The sequence below is a fragment of the Paroedura picta genome, chromosome 3 (genome assembly GCF_049243985.1).
Source record: "Paroedura picta isolate Pp20150507F chromosome 3, Ppicta_v3.0, whole genome shotgun sequence".
Classification (NCBI taxonomy): Eukaryota; Metazoa; Chordata; class Lepidosauria; order Squamata; family Gekkonidae; genus Paroedura; species Paroedura picta.
The window spans coordinates 62,889,657-62,908,952 of NC_135371.1; the positions used below are offsets into that span (position 1 = coordinate 62,889,657).

The 19,296-nt window shown below is 45.5% G+C and overlaps 1 protein-coding gene across 2 annotated transcripts in view; it reads left to right on the top strand.

The window, feature by feature from the left end:
- SLC38A3 (solute carrier family 38 member 3) overlaps nt 1-19,296 on the top strand; it is a 106,600-nt gene that overhangs the window by 78,143 nt on the left and 9,161 nt on the right. For both annotated transcript variants that reach the window (XM_077326015.1, XM_077326016.1), the window contains 6 exons: nt 4,206-4,288; nt 5,231-5,289; nt 15,498-15,671; nt 16,868-16,947; nt 17,415-17,515; nt 18,011-18,135. In XM_077326015.1, coding sequence (XP_077182130.1) covers nt 4,206-4,288; nt 5,231-5,289; nt 15,498-15,671; nt 16,868-16,947; nt 17,415-17,515; nt 18,011-18,135 — 622 coding nt within the window. The remainder of the gene's footprint in view (nt 1-4,205; nt 4,289-5,230; nt 5,290-15,497; nt 15,672-16,867; nt 16,948-17,414; nt 17,516-18,010; nt 18,136-19,296) is intronic.

Here is a 19,296-nt window from a genome sequence, read left to right on the forward strand (position 1 = left end):
CCACAAATTCTGTTGAAAACACTGTTTTGAAATGCAAAACAAAAAACAAAATAAATCCTGAAGACTATCTATTCTAGCCTTTTGTGCAACCAGGATCAAATATTCCTCACCCACCATCAATTAGACTATATCCTTGAGATAATATTACAGGGTATGTGTGAATAATAATAACAACAACAACAACAACAATAATAATTTGTATCCTACCCTTCCCTGAAGGTTCAGTATGGATAACAACATTTAGATTAAATTAGATCCTTCTAAAGCCACCTTCTCTCTTTCTAAGGAGCAGGGTGGTGTAAGCATAGAGATGGGAAGAGGGTTGATGGCTTAGTTGATGTTCTGAGTGGAGTGATGTTTTGGGCAAGGAGGCCAAATTTCTAGTATTGCCTGGCAGAACAGCTCTTTCTTGCAAGCCCTCTGGAATTGCCCCAGGTCCCACAGGGCCCTAATGTCACTGGGGAGAGCATTCCACTAGGCTGGGGCTAGAGCAGAAAAGGCTGTGGCCCTGGTCAAGGCTAGGTTAACATCTTTGTCAGAAACTGGTGGGAAATAAGATTGTAGTGCTTTTTTGTAGAACGGTTGGGCTGTGCTTCTTGGAAAGACGTCTGAGGAATCCCTTTGCTGATGGCTGAAGGCAGGATTTCCTTAGCATTTGGCCAGGAGGGGAACTACAGGGCATCTCTGGGAAAGGAACAGTATGGGCTTTCTCTTTGATTATCTGTGCAGCAAGGGACCAGAGAAAGCGTGAGACTCTGTGCTGGCAGAAATGTACTGATTGCTCTTCCTCAGTGCTGCTGACATGCATGTAGGCATCCCCTACCCTTATTCCTTGCTCCCCTCCCTCCTTGTTATACAGCTCTAGCAAACCTCCCCCCTTTCTAGGAGAAGGATTTGTCTCTCACTCGGCAGGCTGTCACAGGGATTTCACAGAATTAAGCCACTACTATTTTTGATTGACACCAACGCTGAAAAACCCTCAACGCAGGATTAAACCAGAGTGAACTTCCAATCCCTACACAATGCATCACTTCCTCTTCAGTCTTTACTCTGAATTCCATTGGTTCCTCTGTGTGTGTGTGTGTGTGTGTGTGTGTGTGTGTGTGTGTGTAAAAGACATAGAGAGCGTGACCAGCCTTCTTTGATTGTTCATGCAGCACGTTTGCCATCTAGTTCCTCCTCTGCCAGAGATAAGTTGCCCAGTCCTAAGTGCAGGGAGTCTGGAAGTATGGATGGCTACTATTATGAGTCACAGAGCCCAGATCATGGCATCAAACAGGGAATCTAAAAGCTAAGAACCTTTAAAGGATCTATAAATCATCATTACATTTTTATTCAACCCTTCCTTTAAGGAGCTCAAGGTGTCAGACATGGTTTTTCCCTGTCCTATTTTAACCTCACAACAACTCTGCATGGTAGATTAGGCTGACCAAGGTCCAGGGTCACCCTAGTGAGCTTCATGGCTGAGTGGAGATCTGAACTCAGATCTCACTGCTGTGGCCCTCTTGTTACAAAGAAATATCATGAAAACTTCTTGGCTGTTTCTGCCTATATAGAGAAGATCTGGCTGAGAGGTTTAATGGCTGGGGGGACTATGACAATACTATCTTTTGCAGGCTTGAAGACATGGAGAGGTGTCAGGCCAGTGCCTAACAGAGGCAGATGGGAAAACGTGGTTCCACAGACCCTAAGTAGCTACAGGAAATGTAATTTTGAAAATCATTAGGCACCCAATTTGGCTAGGAACTGTGGGCTACTTGGATTTGGGAAAACAGCATTGGGGGATGGCATATTCCCCCCGCTCCGAACTGCAGTTCCTGCTGATTAAAAAAAAAAGACATTCCTTGTAGCCAATGTGTGACTGTGGGGAAAGTGAATTTGGTCCAAGAACCCAGGCCCAATGCTTTAAAGCTTGTCATGTTTTCTGTGGCCTTTAACTGTAGCTGGATGTGGAATCTATGAGAAAGGGTGAGGGTCAGACTGTGGGTTTAGAGTTAGTGGGGAAGGGAAGGGTTTGGTAGATGAAACTGCAAAGCAGCTGGCTATACATAACATGTCTCTCATTCTCAAAGGTGAGATTAAGTCTTTTTTTGAGGAAATGTCCCTAAGTTGAAAAGTGTGCTCCAGTTGTGGGTGTTTGGAAATATGGTTGTAAGGTTTGAGACAGGGCTGAATTTTGGAGTCTTGAAACTTTCTCTGCTTCCTCAATTCCTCTTTCATTAAAATAAGTCTGCAGCACCAAAGAGAGCGCCCCTTGCTCAAAGGATGAGGGAGACAGCAAGAGCAGGAGAGAGATCAGAGACTCAAATCTGCCTGCCTTGCAGCCAAAAGCAAACACATCCCATTTTGCCATTGCTTCTGTTAATCTGATTTTATAAATCCTGACAGGCTGAGCGGCAGCGGAGGCCTTGCTTTGCATAGGAAGAGGGAAACATCCAGCAGGATGAGTGGAAGGCAGTGGGGCAGGGAGGGCATTCTGAATTTCATGCACAGGCCAGAGTTGTCCCCTGAGGCACCCAACAGAGAGCAGCTTTATTCATTCCCGAGCAGGAGAGCCTGTTCTGTCGAGGTCCAGGCACCTCAAAGCATGGTCTGCAAAAGTCTCAGTGTTCTGCACACAGGGTTGTTTTTGTTTGCTCTGCTGGGCTGGGCTGGGCTTGGCCAGTATCACAGCCAGGTGTGGATGTTTGGGACTAACATTACTTTTGCTACATTGATAGCCCACCTTTCTTTCAGGGTGCTCAAGGCAGCTTTGCATGACATTCTTACTCAGGCAGCCATCCAAATGCTGAGGGGATCCAGATCTCCATAATTCAGCATGCTTGCTGTCTTTTGTCCATGTTACCCTCTCGGCTGTGGTTTGGATTGATGCTTCTGAGACCGATACCTAGATGCAACCAGATAGGGGATATTTGTCTGGACAGTCTGCAGCTGTGTCCCACATACTCTCTCTAGAAGCCTCTCTGCAGGCTGACAGGATGGCATGGGAAGAAGGAGCCAACAAGTGACTCTCCCAATTGGGAAAGCTACTGGTGTCTTGCCTCAACTCCCACAAGTCTGAAAAAGGTTGAAAAAGAAGGTACCCCAAATGGAGGGAGGGGGGCATTTACATTTTAAAGAGAACATGGTCCCTTTAAAATTTTAATGCCTTTTGCAAGCCTCAGCTACCCACTACACTACAATCCCTTTAAACTTCTTCAATCCGTGAGTTCACCTGGAAGATGTTTAAAGGGACTGCAAACTCTTTAAACACCCTTCACCTTTGGCTATTCAGCAGTCCTGAAGAATCCTGAATATTTTGGATAGCTGAAAAATATCAAAATCTATATCTGGTTGAATTAGTACCTGAAAAATTCCAATAAGAATTTTTCAAGGTTTTTTGAGCTTGGAATAGCTAAATGCACACCTGTAGTTTGAAGTCAAGTGCAAATGAAAACTCAAATGCTGTGCCTGTAATAAATTAGACATCTGGTAAGATCACATAATCTAGCACATTTTTATCCTTCCCTTGCTCTGCTGAGCTCAGAATTGCATACCTGTTTCTCCCTTTCTTTATTTTATTCTCACAACAGCCTTGTGGTAACAATTCAACTCAGTAAGAGTTACTAGTTCATCCAGTGAACTTTAGGACAGAATGGGGATTTGAACCTGTGTTTCACAGTGTTTATGTAACCAGTAGATGAACGTAAGAGAGAATAGACAGGAGAAGAGGATAAGAAGCTAGGATGAGGATCAGCTCTTCCTATCCCTTTATCCTGAAATCACACATTCTGACCACCAGAAGCCCTTTTAATTTCTCTGGATTCTGTGAGAGCCTTCATGTTTTCCCATAGCTTTCCTAACTATTTTAAAGTCTGGAAGGCCATTCCCATTCATTTTTTCTCCCTCTTCAGTTGAGAGATTGCTTTGGCTTTTCTTGAATGATCCCAGATGTACTTAGATGCACTGAGCTTTCCCCTTTACCCATTTCTTACAAGCATCCAAATAAAATTTTAATATGAAATTTTCATTCAAATTGTTGAGGTTTAAATTTTGTAGAACTGTATCAAAATTTGTTCCTGAGGATGCTTTAGAGTCTTACATTAACCAACATGGGTTTGTGCCCATAGTGTGAACACTGCCAGCCTCAGCCAAAGCTCAGATATAGTGTGGTCTTCTATTCCCAAATCCTGTATAGGGTTTAACTGTAGCCTGTGTCATTTCAGGGACTGGTACATGAATGGCAACTATTTGGTAATCATGGTCTCTGTCAGCATCATCCTTCCCCTGGCTCTCATGAAACAACTTGGTAAGTGTTCTTGTTCTGTGTATGACTCCTCTGTCTCAAACACTAGCACACCATTCCACCTTGCTTGCAATCCAGGAAGAGTCAGGGAGACCCTGGTAGCTTCTTCAGTGGGTTTACCAGGAAAGAGGGTGCCAGCTGTCCGGGCACCTAAAAGATCCTATTCATGCAGTTTGGATATTTGTATACACTTCCTAGCACCCTAGGCTGAAACCACACAGAAATTGCTCCTAGACTACAGAGAGTTTATGAAAGGGCATTCCTCCAGAGAAGCTGCATTGTCTAAAATTCTTGGGCAGAAGGAAGGGGACAGTGGACAGCAAAGGACGTGATTTGAGTTATGTTTTCAGATAGTTAAATTCCAAATGTCTCCCTAATGGATACACAAAGTGGCTTACAAGATCACTCGCTTTAATCTTTCTAACCATGGTGTGAGGGAGGCTATGCTGCGAATGTGTGGGTGGTCTGAGATCACCCAATCAGCTTCCAGGGCAGAGTGGAGAACTGAACCTGGATCTCCCAAATCCTAGTCTGACAGTTTATTCACTGCTCCCCAACTGGCTGTCCAAAAGCTTTCTGATCTTGTAGATGAAAAATCTGTCAATTACATTTTAACCTTGTCCTTCCTCTAAGAACCTCGGGGCAACATACATAGGGCTCTTTCCTTTTCCATCTTATCCTCCCTTTAGGCTGAGAGCCCAGGTTGTCCAGTGAACTTCATGGCTGAATGAAGATTTAGACCTGGATTTCCAGTGTTCTGGTCCATTACTCCTATCTGGAAAGACCAGAGAGACAGTAATCTTCTAATGACTCATAAAATGTATCATCCACCTTCATTCTATAGTATTACCCATCCTCCAGAGGTCCATCGGGTATCATGGGCAGGAAAATCTTTCCAGGAATATTCCAAATACCCTGCAACTTTGTGATTTCCTCTCTTCTCAGGTTACCTTGGCTATGCCAGTGGATTCTCCCTCAGCTGCATGGTCTTCTTCCTGATTTCGGTGAGTTGGGAGGAGGAGCAACTGTACCCGTGAAAGGGCCAGTTCTCTTCTAGCATTTATTTTTAGATGTGTGTTCCACACTTCCTCCAAGGAGTTGAGGGAGGCTCACATTATCCTCCCAGCAATTATTGCAATGAGGGTAGGTTGACCAAAGGACATCCTTTAAATTTAAAATCTGAGCAAATAAGAGAAATTTCTCCAGTCCTGATTGACCACATTATTCACTACTCCATGCTGCTGGCATGTATTTCTTTGAGGCCGTTATTATGTTTCTCCAACAAATTAGTTGCTTGGGCTTGGATTACACCATACATTTTAAGTAGTGTAAAGGCAGGCGATTATTTTTTCCCTGTTTCCCCCTTCACCTGCAGCCCTCTGACTCTGGCTTTGGAATGTTCCTGGGGGATCCCCCATTCCACAGGGGCAGCCTTTCAGTGATCATTATGGACTGCAGTGGGATAGTAGAGCTGAGAAAGTTCTGTTCCACAGATGAAAGTCCATACTGTCAGCAGAACTTTACTGTGAGAGCTTACCCTCAGGAAGCCATCTCATGATAAAGCCATCTTCTGATAAAAACGTTCCTTATTATTATTATTTATTTATTATTTCAATTTATATACCGCCGCATTTCCTAAGAATCCACGGCAGTTCACAGAATAAAACATTAAAATACAATAAAAACCTATCTGTCCCTCTTAATAAAACAGTAAGGGGTGCTGGGGTGGGCTCAGTCTGAGATGGGGGGGGGCAACAATTGCCCCCTTGGCCTTGGACTGACAAGCAGAGGGGCCAAAATTTCATCCATCCAGACATGGCTGCCAGTCTGCTCCTGACCACCACAGGGAAAGGAGGTCAGTAGGGCTGCCAAGGGAGATGAGGCTTGGACAGGCTGCACCAGCCCTTTTTGCCCCAAGGCTGTCCTCACTGTCATATCCAACTGCAAATTGCTTCAGAACCCTGACAGAGCTGGCAGGAGGCTGCAGAGTGCACTCCTTCCCCCTCCCTTCAGGCCTTCTGCAAAGGAGGCTCTGACAGGCTCTGACTGAGGGGACGGAGACATTTCCAAGGGCAGTGCAGGGAAGGGCCTTTGTTTTGAGGGGGGGGGGACTTTCCCCTTCTGCCAAACAGTTGGCTGACAGGGAGGCCACAGAAAAGCCCTTCTCACTTAAAATACTGCTCTGGCCGGGGGTTAGACACAGCCAAGCCATGTGTCTTTCTTCTTTGCAACTCTCTGCAGATTTGAGGTCACTGCACAGCGTTATTCTGCAGACAAAACTGGTTCTTTTGTATCCTGTATCATCTGCACAACAACCCTGTGCAGTACGCCTCAAGTCTTTAAATTCAACAACAACCTGTATGGGAGGCCTTAAATGTTTCTTCTCTCCTAAAACCCTGTCCAAAGTAGCCCTTTCTGCCTGGGGAGCTGATCTCTATACTCTGCAGGTGAGCTGTAATTCCAGGAGCTCTCCAGGCCCCAACTAGAGGTTGGCTACCCCTGGGTTGGAAATATTCCTGGAGGTTTGGAGGTGGGACTTCAAAATCGTTCAATGCCTCAGAATCCAGCCTTCAAAGGAGCCATTTTTGCCTGCAGTTGGGAGGGAGTGGTGCAGGAGTGTCCCTCCTAGGCTATGGGCTATGGCCAGCCCTTACCAGCAACGGTTTGTATTCTGGGGCGCAAACAGGCAGACCAGCATCACGGGGAGTCTGTTATGGGGAGAGGAAGGGAAGACGATTGGAAAATGCTTTGAGACACCTGAGGCCTGTTGGGTCACTGCGGCCCATTCCCAGTTCTCTCAGACCTCTCACAGCCCCACATACCTCATAGGTTCACTATTGTGGGGAGACAAATGGAAAAGGTGTTTCTGAACCGCTTTGAGACTCCTTTGGGTAGTAAGCAATAGGGTACAAAAATCCATTCTTCTAAGGAGCAACCATGAAAGAAGCATGTGGGCACATAACATTTTATCAACAGTGAAAAAATGGAAAAGCAGGAACAGGGTGGACACCTGTGTACTGTGTATTAGGGCAGAGGGGCATTTCGGTGTCTGTGACCTAATTCACACAGGAAGGGAAATGACACAGAACTGGGGGGAATTGGTTGCCATGTAATCTTCCCCTAAGAAGAGTCTCCAGTCTGATTTTCCCTTCACATATCTGAGGACATGGCTCTGGAAATCTCATCTGTAACCACTATGCCACAATTCCCAAAGGTCAGTCCTCTCCCACACTCAACGAACATTCCACACCACAGGTTCTTGACACCCATATCTCCACACCCACACCCTCATTTGCCACCTTGCCACCACAACCTCCCACACAACACACACATTCAACCCCATGCCCTTACAGACTGGACAACTCCTCCCCTTCCTCTTCCCACTGCCAAGCTCTAGCGCCCGTTGTATTCTTGGATACAATGGGCTTTGCCCCTAGTTTACAATGAAACAAGCAAGTGGTCAAAACACCAATAATCTATCCCATCCCACCTCGTTCAGATGGAGGCCAAGTTTTCTTCCACTAGGAGTGAGTGGCTGCGGGTCTAATAGACTCTGATAGACTTTGGGAAGGGGTCCTTGATGGAAACACCGAGGGTCTACCCTGGCCTCAACCAAACGCCTGGTGGAAGAGCTCTTACAGGGTCTTACAGGCCCTGCGGAAAGCAAACAATCCTAACAGGCTTGTTATTAAAACTTTTGTGTCACTGTCAGTTTTAAGGGCTGGATCCTAAGTTGCCATTTGGTGGACACAACAGAAACTGTGCTGGCCTTTGTATTGGTGGAAGAAGGCAGGGCAACTTCTGCCAATTTCCTCTCCCACTGCAGATCCGCTGTGTTCCCCTCACAGTGGCCTGTACAGGAGCCTGGTTCTAAAGGGCATAGAAGGCAGGACAGGGGAGGTGGGGAAGCTGCCTTCCTCAAGCATAGTCCTGCTTGCGCCACTTAGGATTCCAGCCTTACAGTGCCATCCTGAGAACCTTCCCTGGCCATAAGCCCCATTAAGTGGTTATTTTATTTCTGGAGACCTTTCTGTTTTCCAGAAACACCTGAAGGAAAATGGGACAAAGGGAAATCTAGGTTGATGGGGGTGAGGGGGTAGATGCAAACCCTTCTTAGTAAAAGAAGATGGTTGCAGGCAGGGTTTTGCACGTCTTCAGAACCTGGTGCTTAGTCCGAAGTCATACTTGCAGACACACGTTCCTTCCTGCCCGTGACACTTAGCCTTTCCACAAGATAGGTTGAGGGACTTGGGAATGTTCAGCCTGGAGAAAAGGAGGTTGAGAGGGGACATGATAGCCCTCTTTAAGTATTTGAAAGGTTGTCATTTGGAGGAGGGCAGGATGCTGTTTCTGCTGGCTGCAGAGGAGAGGACACGCAGTAATGGGTTTAAACTACAAGTACAACGATATAGGCTAGATATCAGGAAAAACTTTTTCACAGTCAGAGTAGTTCAGCAGTGGAATAGGCTGCCTAAGGAGGTGGTGAGCTCCCCCTCACTGGCAGTCTTCAAGCAAAGGTTGGATACACACTTTTCTTGGATGCTTTAGGATGCTTAGGGCTAATCCTGTGTTGAGCAGGGGGTTGGACTAGATGGCCTGCATGGCCCCTTCCAACTCTATGGTTCTATGATTCTATGATTCTATATCTAGAAACCAGCCCCAGCACAGTCACCCCATGAGCCTGGCCTTGCAACACCTCTTTTGAGCTGGGCAAGCTGACCCAAGAGCTGGGTTTTGCTTCCCCTGCTTTCACTAAGCCTGGATGGCTCCTGTGTTTGCAAGCGTCGCTGAACCGTCACAGTGAATAGCAAGCAGGCTGCCCCGCAGCCGTTTCAGCAGCAGAGACGTGTCCCTGCCGCGTTCTCACTCCCTTGTCAGCAGCACTGTTCTATTTCTGGGTGAAGAAGCCTCGTGCCAGTGAAGAGGGTGATGGGAGGAGGCTGGGGGCAGTGACCGAAGCGTCAGCAACAGGAATCGTGCCTGCAACTCTCGGGTACCACCCTGGACAGTGGGATGCTAGCCAAGGGGGATGATATACACACCTAGTGCCTTTCACATTATTTCAAGCTGCTCTGACCCTGTGAAGCGGGACAACTGCTGAAATAAATAAACTGTCCATGTTACGGCAGCTTGCAGACCGGTTCTTTAGAAGCATTCAGATCTAATAAAATTACCTCCCCCATTCCCAGCTCTTCACAAGGGCATATCCTACAGGAACCCAGCAGCATCTCTTGCTCCTTTTTGAAACACCCCAGTCCTATAAATAAGCGTGGGTGTGATATCTTGCAGATTATAGCCTCAGTGTCATTCTCAGCAGGGGGAGTCCATCCTGTTCTGCTTACCAGTCACTTGTAACCCCCCCCCCCACTGTCATGGCATGAAACATGGAGGAATGTGTTGGGCGATGTGCTTTTAGGATGCTATTTAAACAGCCCCCCTGTGTTTCCATCAACAGCAATTCACCTTTCTGTGCCCAATCATAGCTTTGCAACTGCACTGCATCTGTCAATACTTACTCTGTCTGCCCGGCTGGTGTCTGAGGTCAGCTTGTTACTGCATTCGACCTGTCATGAGGCCGTGTGAACCAAGCACAGCTTGAGTGCTTCTTTGGGGGGTGGGGGGAGCAGAATTGCAGGTCCAGTGATCAGCCTGTTCATGTAGACTGCGATTCCCTTGTGTGCCTCAAGACTCGCTCTGTGCAAACCTGCTCAGGCTTCTGGTACCCCTGGGTCAGCCCTTTGCAGTCAGGATGCTGGTTTGGAAATCATACTGAGCCAGTTCAAGAGGGTGACCTACAAGGAATTGTGGAGAAGGAGAAATCTCCCCCTTCCCTTCAGTTTGTCTGATGTTTAAGCTGCAGGGTTCACTACTTACTTCTTTACAGCCTGGAGTGGCAGGGGGTGGAAATCATGGGTAAGAGATGGGTGTCATCCTACACGTAGCCACAGACCCCTATTTCTACCCCCTACTAATTTTCTTTAAGTGTTGAGAGAGGGCAACATCTATTGGAGCTTAAATGTTGCAAATTATGAAATGGAGAGGATGAAGCTGTTGGTGAGGACAGGCTGCATCTTTTGATATTACATGTATGATAAAACCTCCTTGGCAAATTGCACTCACTAAAAGGTTGTGCTACTATGGTCTCTCATATCAATTGTTTTTGTCTATGGGTTATGACAAGTCTATAGATTTTGTTAAGACAAGAGTGATAGACGTAGAGAGACAACATGATCTCAACAATATTCAGGACCCACTCTTTAGGAAAGATCTCCTAAACAGGAACACCCAGATGCAATATCTAAGAAAAGTGGTAAATCCTGAGCACAGGAGATCCTTTACCCTCCTTCGTCACAATGCCCTGCCCTCTGCTTACTTGAGTGGGAAATTTGATGGACTCCCTCTCAAGGATTGACTCTGTATCTGCAATGAGGGTCAAGTAGACAACACAGAACACATCTTATTTGAGTGCAAGCTGTATAATCATATTCGCACAGGTGCATTAGTAACAATGCTTATAGAATTCCCTCGCGACCTGAGAAGGCATTGCCTGCAAATATTGCTATCAGATACAGATAATTTGTTAACTAGCAAAGTAGCAAAATTTGCGTGGCTAGCTTTAAGAATTAGGAAAGAATGGGTCACTCATGTATAGCCATAATAGGTCCACAGAACTTCTTATGTTTTTTAGTTAGTAGATGTATCGCACGCCTCTTAATCTTGTCTTTTGTTTTATATCTTAACAGTTTTATTAGTTTTATAGCTTTTATGGCTCATTTTATCCGTGTAAAATAGTCAACGGAAGTTAATGCTTCTAAATGTTGGTTTTTATGGTGGAGAAGTTTTAAGTTTTATTGTTGATGCATTTTTATCCTTTTAATGTATTACCTTCCCTTTACAAACTACTATTGTATAGTAGTGCTTCAAAAATTTTGGTCTAAATGACCGTAAATAAATAAATAATAAGATAAAACCTCCTCCAGCCCTAGCTAATGCATGGTGAACTTTTATGCTGCAGAGGGCTGTCTCAACATATAGAATCATATGTTGTAAGATACCTCCCGGGTCATCTAGTCCAACCCCCTACACTATGCAGGACACTCATAACCCTATTGCTCATCCACTGTAACCTGCCACCCCCTTAAGTCTTCACAGAATCAGCCTCTCCGTCAGATGGCTGTCCAGCTTCTGTTTAAAAATTTCCATAGATGGAGAACCCACCACCTCCTGAGGAAGCCTGTTCCACTGAGAAACTGCTCTAACTGTCAGGAACTTCTTCTGGATGTTTATTTGGAATTTCTTTTGAATTAATTTCATCCCATTGGTTCTGGTCCATCCCTCCAGGGCAAGAGAAAACAATTCTGCTCTATTGTCTATATGGCAGCCTTTTAAATACTTGAAGATGGTTATCAGATCCCCTCTCAGTCATCCCATCTCCAGGCTAAACAGACCAAGCACCCCCAACCTTTCTTCATACGTCTTGGTCTCCAAACCCCTCACCATCTTTGTTGCTCTCCTCTGGACACGCTCCAGTTTGTCAACATCCCTCTTCAATTGGGGTGCCCCAAACTGAACACAGTACTCCAAGTCAGGTCGAACCAGAGCAGAGTAAAATGGTACCATCACCTCCCGTGATCTGGACACAATACTCCGTTTGATACAGCCCAAAATCCCACTTGTCCTTTTAGTCACCAAGTCACACCGCTGACTCATGTTCAATGTATGGTCTACTAAGACTCCTAGATCCTTTTTGCACATGCTACTGCCAGGAAAAGTCTCCCCCATCCTATATTGGTGTATATGTTTTTTCCTAACTAAATTCAAAATTTTATTTTTGTCCCGATTTAATTTCATTTTATTCACTTCAGACCACTTCTCAAGCTTATCAAGATCATTCTGTCTTGTTTTGTGTTTGCTACCCCTCCCAGTTTAGTATTGTCTGCAAATTTAATAAGTACCCCCTCTAATCCCTCATCCAAATCATTTATAAATATGTTACAGGCCCCAGGACAGATCCCTGGGGTACTCCACTTGTCACTCTCTTCCAATATGATGCTGAACCATTAACAGTACCCTTTGGATACAATCTGTCAACCAGTTATCGACCCACCTGACAGAATTGGGATCCATACCGCATTTTACCAACGCATTTTACAGTCAAAAAGACTGTAATATGGAACCTTATCAAAAGCTATACTGAAATCCAGATAAACTATGTCCACAGCATTCCCCTGATCCAGCAAGGTAGTAACTTTCTTGAAAAAAGAGAAAAGGTTGGTCTGACATGACTTGATCTTGCGAAACCCATGTTCCAGCTGCTCAAGGACCAACTGTTTGATGATTTGTTCCAAAGTTTTGCCAGCTACAGATGTCAAGCTGACAGGTCGGTAGTTACCCGGATCCTCCTTTTTTACTTTCTTGAAGATGGGGATAATATTTGCCCGCCTCCAATCATCTGGCACCTCACCTGTTCTCCAAGAAGTGTCAGAAAGATAGGACAGAAGTTCAGAGATTACATCTGCAAGTTCTTTTAGTACCCTTGGATGTAATTCATCTGGCCCAAAAGGTTTATGGACTGCCCCCACAGTGATCCTAGGTCACCATTTCCATCCCCCCTGTTGTGACACGTTTTTGCCACGTTGAACACTATTTCCAACACAAGACAAGACTGAGGAGAAATAGGAGTTAAGCAGTTCAGCCCTCTCTTCATCATCTGTTATAATTTCAATTTCTTGTCCTCACAGTGGTCCTACAGAGTCCTTATTCTTTTTCTTACTTGAAATATAACTAAAGAAGCCCTTTTTGCTATGTTTAGCACTTCTTGCTAACCTAAGTTCATATTTAGCTTTTCTAACACTCTCCCTACAATTATTGGTTGTTTGTTTATACTCTTTCTTGGTAATAAGGCCTTTCTTCCATTTCCTAAATGACTCTTTTTTATTCCTCAAATCATTTGACAGCTGCTTATGGAGCCACCTTGGCTTCCTTAGGCTCCTTCCATCTTTTCTTCTTAGGAAATTGTTTGTGATTGAGCCATCAGTATTTCACTTTTAAGAAACTCCCAGCTCTCTTGGACTCCCATCTCTTTAAGTCTTTCTGACCACGGGACTCTACCCAAAATACCTTTATGTCTGCTAAAATCTGTTTTCCTGATGTCCAGTCTATACATCCAACCACATAAAAGTTTTCTCTTTCCCACAATTGAAAATTCCAAAATCACATGGTCACTACTACCAAGTGTGCCCACTACTTCCACCTCATCTACCAGTTCTTCTCTATTGATGAGAATCAAGTCTAAAATAGCAGAGCCCCTGGTTCCCCTCTCTACTTTCTGGGAAACGAACTTGTCGGCAAGATAAGTTAAGAAATTAATGGACATTGTATTTTTAGCAGAGTTGGTCTTCCAACAGATATCTGAGTAATTGAAGTCACCCATGACCACTGGTTCCCCCTCTTTGGGAATTGTGTAATTTGGTATGGGAGTATCTCATCCAAGTCCTCCGACTGGCTTAGTGGTTTATAGCAGACCCCCACAATAATACCACTCTCATTTCCTACTCCTTTTATATTTACCCAAATACTCAATTGAACTTTCATGCTCCGGTACCTGTATTTCTTCACAGGTATAAAGATTCTTAACATATATTGCTACACCTCCTCCCTTCTTTACTTGTCTGTCCCTTTTTAATAGATTGTACCCCTCAATTTTAGTATTCCAATTGTGAGTATTATCCCACCGAGTTTCTGTGATTCCTATTAGGTCATAGCCCCCTTCCTCTATTAAGACTACTAGTTCCTCCTGCTTGTTTCCCATACTGTGCGTATTAGTGTAGAGACATTGTAATCCATCCTTTGTGTGCCTCATGGTTTTACGTAATAGTATAAATGAACTCAGTAATGGGTAGTAACTGGTGGTGGGATGTGGACCCTGTTATTTGCACATCTCCCACCCCTGGTTTCCGCTTCCCCTTTATGCTATTAAGGGAACTGTCTCTTTCATAATTTGGAGGGTATTAATTAGGATCAGAGGTGGTTTTGTTATATTCGATCACTGAAGGGGGCAGCCCCATTGTGATACCTTAAAGGGAATTAGCTTAGAAGAAAAGTGAAGAGCTGCTTTTTATGCCCTGCTTTTCACTACCTGAAAGTGTCCCAAAGTAGCTTATGAACACCTTTCCCTTCCTTTCCCTACAACAGACATCCTTTGAGGTAGGTGGGGCTGAGAGAGCTCTGAGAGCACTTTGACTAACCCAAGGTCACTCCACTGGCTACACGTGGTAGAGGGGGGAGTCAAGCCTAGTTCTCCAGTTGAGATGCCACTGCTCTTCTAGAAGAAGAAGAAGAAGAAGAAGAAGAAGAAGAAGAAGAAGAAGAAGAAGAAGAAGAAGAAGAAGAAGAAGAAGAAGAAGAAGAAGAAGAAGAAGAAGAAGAAGAGTTGGTTCTTATATGCTGCTTTTCTCTACCTGAAGGAGGCTCAAAGCGGCTTACAATCGCCCTCCCTTTCCTCTCCCCACAACAGTCACCCTGTGGGGTGGGTGAGGCTGAGAGAGCCCTGATATTCCTGCTCGATCCGAACAGTTTTAGCAGTGCCATGGTGAGCCCAAGGTCACCCAGCTGGCTGCATGTGGGGGAGCGCAGAATCGAACCTGGCATGCCAGATTAGAAGTCCGCACTCCTAACCACTATACCATCCTGATGTAGAAATGGGATATGCACATGACGGGACCCACCCCCATAGGGCCATAGGACAAACACTCTAATTTAATTCCTTTCATTCTAACAGCCACCAAGCAGACCAGAGACACCTGTGGATTGCCCTCATGTTGCCAGGATTATTTGACAATCTCTAGTTTCTGCCCACCCTTTTAGGATTTTCTTCCTCTACCTTTGTGATTCAGTTTTTTAATGAGGGCTACTGAGTCTTCCAGAACCACTGCCTTTTCAGTTGCATGGGCATCAGCTGCATCTCAGCTACAGTCGTGGGTTTTTGCGTTAGATGGTGTGGCTTTTAGGGTGCTCTGATAAATCTGTGGAATGCTCAGTAAAATGTTTGCAGCACAGTTTTGGCCTTACATATAAATATTTGTTAATGGGCCAAGCTGAAAGGAATCTGAGAAAAAATGGCCAGGGTGAGTAAAACAAAACAACAAACAGTGCCATAGCGTCAGTGGGTTCTGAAACTGCTGGAGTGATAATTTTTGTTTTCTCACCGCAGGTAATCTACAAAACGTTTCATATTCCCTGTCCACTTCCTGACCGGTTCAGCAACACCTCAAGCAGCCTGAACTACACCCCCGTCAGTACCAGCAACTATCAGAATGACCACGCTGTCATCCAGGAATCTGAGGAAGACATCTGCTCTTCAAGCTTGTTCACACTCAACTCTCAGGTCAGAGGGGTGGATTCATAATACAGCCAGTGGGGATAACAAACAAACCAATTAACACAGCTTCATAGATGTAACTGACTTAACTAAAGAATGCTGCATGTGTAGCTGAATAAACCACATCTTTACTGTCATGACTGAGCTGATGGCTGTCACTGTATGGCTCTGTGGCTATAGAGCTGAGCCCAGACATGCAACAGACTAGAGATATGGCATGGTCATGTGACATTAACTATTGAAGTTAGGTTCCAGAAGTGAAGAAGAAAGTGCTACCAGATCAGTTTGAAGACCATTCTGACAAAAGCCAAGCAGAAACTACCAAAAACCAAACAATGCTGAGCTTGAGAGAAGCCAGCCAAGTCAAAGAACACAGGGCAAACTGTATGCATGCATTTATCTATATGCGGCTTTTCTGCAAAGTGGGGACCCAACATGAGCTTCCTTTTATCTTTATAATAACAGCAGTCCTGTGAGGTAGGTTAGCATGAGAGGAAGTAGGTCACCTGGCAAGCTTCCATGGTGAGAATGGGGTAAATTACATGTGGTGGGTAGATAGGGTAACAGTTTGCTGAAAAAGTAGGGTTTGAAGAGGGATTTGAAGGAGAGGGTGACAGGCAGCCTGATGAAAGGAGGCAGGGAGACGGCTTCTAATAAGGAAGAGCATGGACAAAGCATAGTGTGGCAGTGAGGGATGGGAATGAACGGATCTGACAGTAGATCAGCTTGTGGTAGAAGAAGTAGAATACAGAAAGGCAGGAGAAAAGGAAAGGATTGTCACTGGTGAAGGCACCCCTGCCTACCACCACTTCCTAATGGGACAGATGCAAGAGTTGGCGCTAAAAACACAAGGAAGCACCCAACATCTTTCCCTAGAGCTAATCCTATCAGTGATGCTTGCCTTCATGCCTCCCAGTCACAGAAGCTGCTGTTATTATTTATTTATCATATATGGCATGTGTGTAATGTGACCAGGAGATCCTAAGATTGTCTAGCTGCCCAGGCAAGAGACGTTCAGAGGTGGTTTGCCAATGCCTGCCCCAGCTCATGACCTGGTATTCCTTGGAGGTCACCCAATCAAGTACTAGCCAGGGCCGACCTTGCTTAGCTTCTGAGATCTGATCAGGCTTGCCCAGGTAAAAAGGAACCTGCCCAGCAGTGCCCAGTCATCTCCTCCCTCCTCTTTCTTTGGTCTCTTGCAGACAGCCTACACCATCCCCATAATGGCATTTGCTTTTGTGTGTCATCCTGAAGTTCTACCTATCTACACCGAGCTGAAGGAGTAAGTATTCAGACATGCTGATGATCCAGTACCATAGTCTGGCAATGGAGTGATTCAGGAGGTGGAGAAAAGGAGCTCCTAGATGAGTAAAGATGTTGCAGGGTCCATTTTTAAGAGGTCACTCCATGCCAGAGACTTGCTGTGTAGCTAAAAGTCCCAAACCAAGCCAGGGAAAAAATATGGCTGGATAGTGGTGTTTGGTTAAGGAGCAAATCAGTCTTTGCATAACTTCATTCATAAGGCTCCATGTCTTTCACTGCTTGCATATCAAATCCCAGTGCTCAAGAGAACCAGTATGCTGTGCCATTGTAGATGCTGATTTTGCAGGAGAGATGGTTGCACTTTTGGACTTAGTTGATTATAGCCAATTGCTTCTTTGTCTTTGGGGGGGGGGGAGTGTGTGGTGCAAGGCTTTCTGAGTGATCAAGGATCCTGCCCCTCATGTTGTGTCTCTGGTTGTCTTTTAGCCCCTCTAAGAAGAAGATGCAGTGCATTTCCAACATTTCCATCGCTGTCATGTATGTCATGTATTTCCTGGCTGCCCTCTTTGGCTACCTCACTTTCCACAGTAAGTCCCTTCTACTATGCCAGATCGTGGAGAAAAGGTGGACCCTGGGATGATGATGACAATAGTTATGACTACTGTGTCTCAAACACTACCTGCGTTTAACTGAAGACTGTTCTTATGTGTTCACCCAATGCCCAAATTTGGCATCTCCTGAGCCAGACAAGTGCTGTGGTTCTTTCCATGTTTTACAAAGCTGGCCGTCTATTCAGCCTCTTGCTGGAGCCATTCCTGTGCATTTACAAGAGGCCCCTTTAGTAAGAAGTCCCTCTGAGCTTCCTTCCTTCTTCCATGTTGTGTGCTGGATAATATTTATGCAGTGGCAGGATGCCCTTTCTCTTGCTGTTCTCTGGTGCCCTACTTAGGTGCAGAGATGGCCAGCATCTTCACATCCTACCCCTATTAAACACAGTTCTGTTGTGTCCCAAATATATAAACCCCTTGCTAGTTATGAGGCCTGGTCAGGTAATGCTATGGTTTCTTCTCTGTCCTCTCCAGGCCAGGTGGAATCAGAACTGCTACACACCTACAGCAGAGTGGACCCATTCGATGTGCTGGTTCTGTGTGTGCGTGTGGCTGTGCTCACTGCTGTGACGCTGACAGTGCCCATTGTCCTTTTCCCAGTGAGTCCTGTTCTCAGGAAATTGGGGGAAGGCTGGGGGGTGGGGGCAGTCTTCCTGCACTTTTTACCAGAAATCTGTCTCAAGTCCAGTTCCTAGACTGCGAATCATCTTTGGTCATTCATTGGTAAACAAACCAGAAACCTGGGAATAAATGGCAGGAGCACTCGGTCCACATGCTACTGTTGTGTCCCAAATGACAGACCCCTGGCAGTAGAAAAGATAGCCCAAGCCCCTGGGCCTGCCCGTTCAAGCCCCTCCCTGCTCCTTCCGCTCCACTTGCTGGGGGCTGCCCCCCTCGGTGCCCCGCCTCACTGCCGCTGATGGTGAGGCGAGGAGGTCTTATGAGTGCTGTGGAGCTACCAATGAAGTCCTAAGCAAAGTTGCACTCTTGCAAGTCCATTGAAATCAATAAGATCAGGAGGGTATAATTCTGCTGCTTATTGCACTATGTTATTCCTCTGTGTGTTTGCTGCTGGGGGCCTGAATGACGTGGGTACAACTGCACATCTCAAGCTACTTGTGTAAACACCCCTGTAGCTTTGGTCAAATTTAACCTCACGGGTGGCCATATGGAAGTGAGGAATCCTTCAGGATTTTGCTTGACACTATCAGCATGGGATCTATGTTGAGCTAGTCCCCATCAACTGCACTCCTGAGTTAAGCATGCATCTGGTTTCTTCTTAAGTTAAGGGCCAGGAATGTGTTCCTATGGTTGGGAAATAGCTGGGGTACGGACGGAAGCAGCTAAGGCCCAAAGAAGAGTCTTCTTGGCATCCAAAAGGAGAGCTTTTATGAAGTCTGAAGAAACTGGCTGTCCAGTGGGACAAAGATCATAACCAAGTAGGATCACGGATTGTTGTGATAAGGTTGTGATAAGATAAAGGTAAAGGTATGCCCTGTGCAAGCACCGGGTCATGTCTGACCCTTGGGGGTGACGCCCTCTAGCGTTTTCATGGCAGACTCAATACAGGGTGGTTTGCCTTCCCCAGTCATTACTGTTTTACCCCCCAGCAAGCTGGGTACTCATTTTACCAACCTCGGAAGGATGGAAGGCTAAGTCAACCTTGAGCCAGCTGCTGGGATCGAACTTCCAGCCACATGGTCAGAGCTTCAGACAGCAGGTCGGCTGCCTTACCACCCTGTGCCACAAGAGGACAGGAT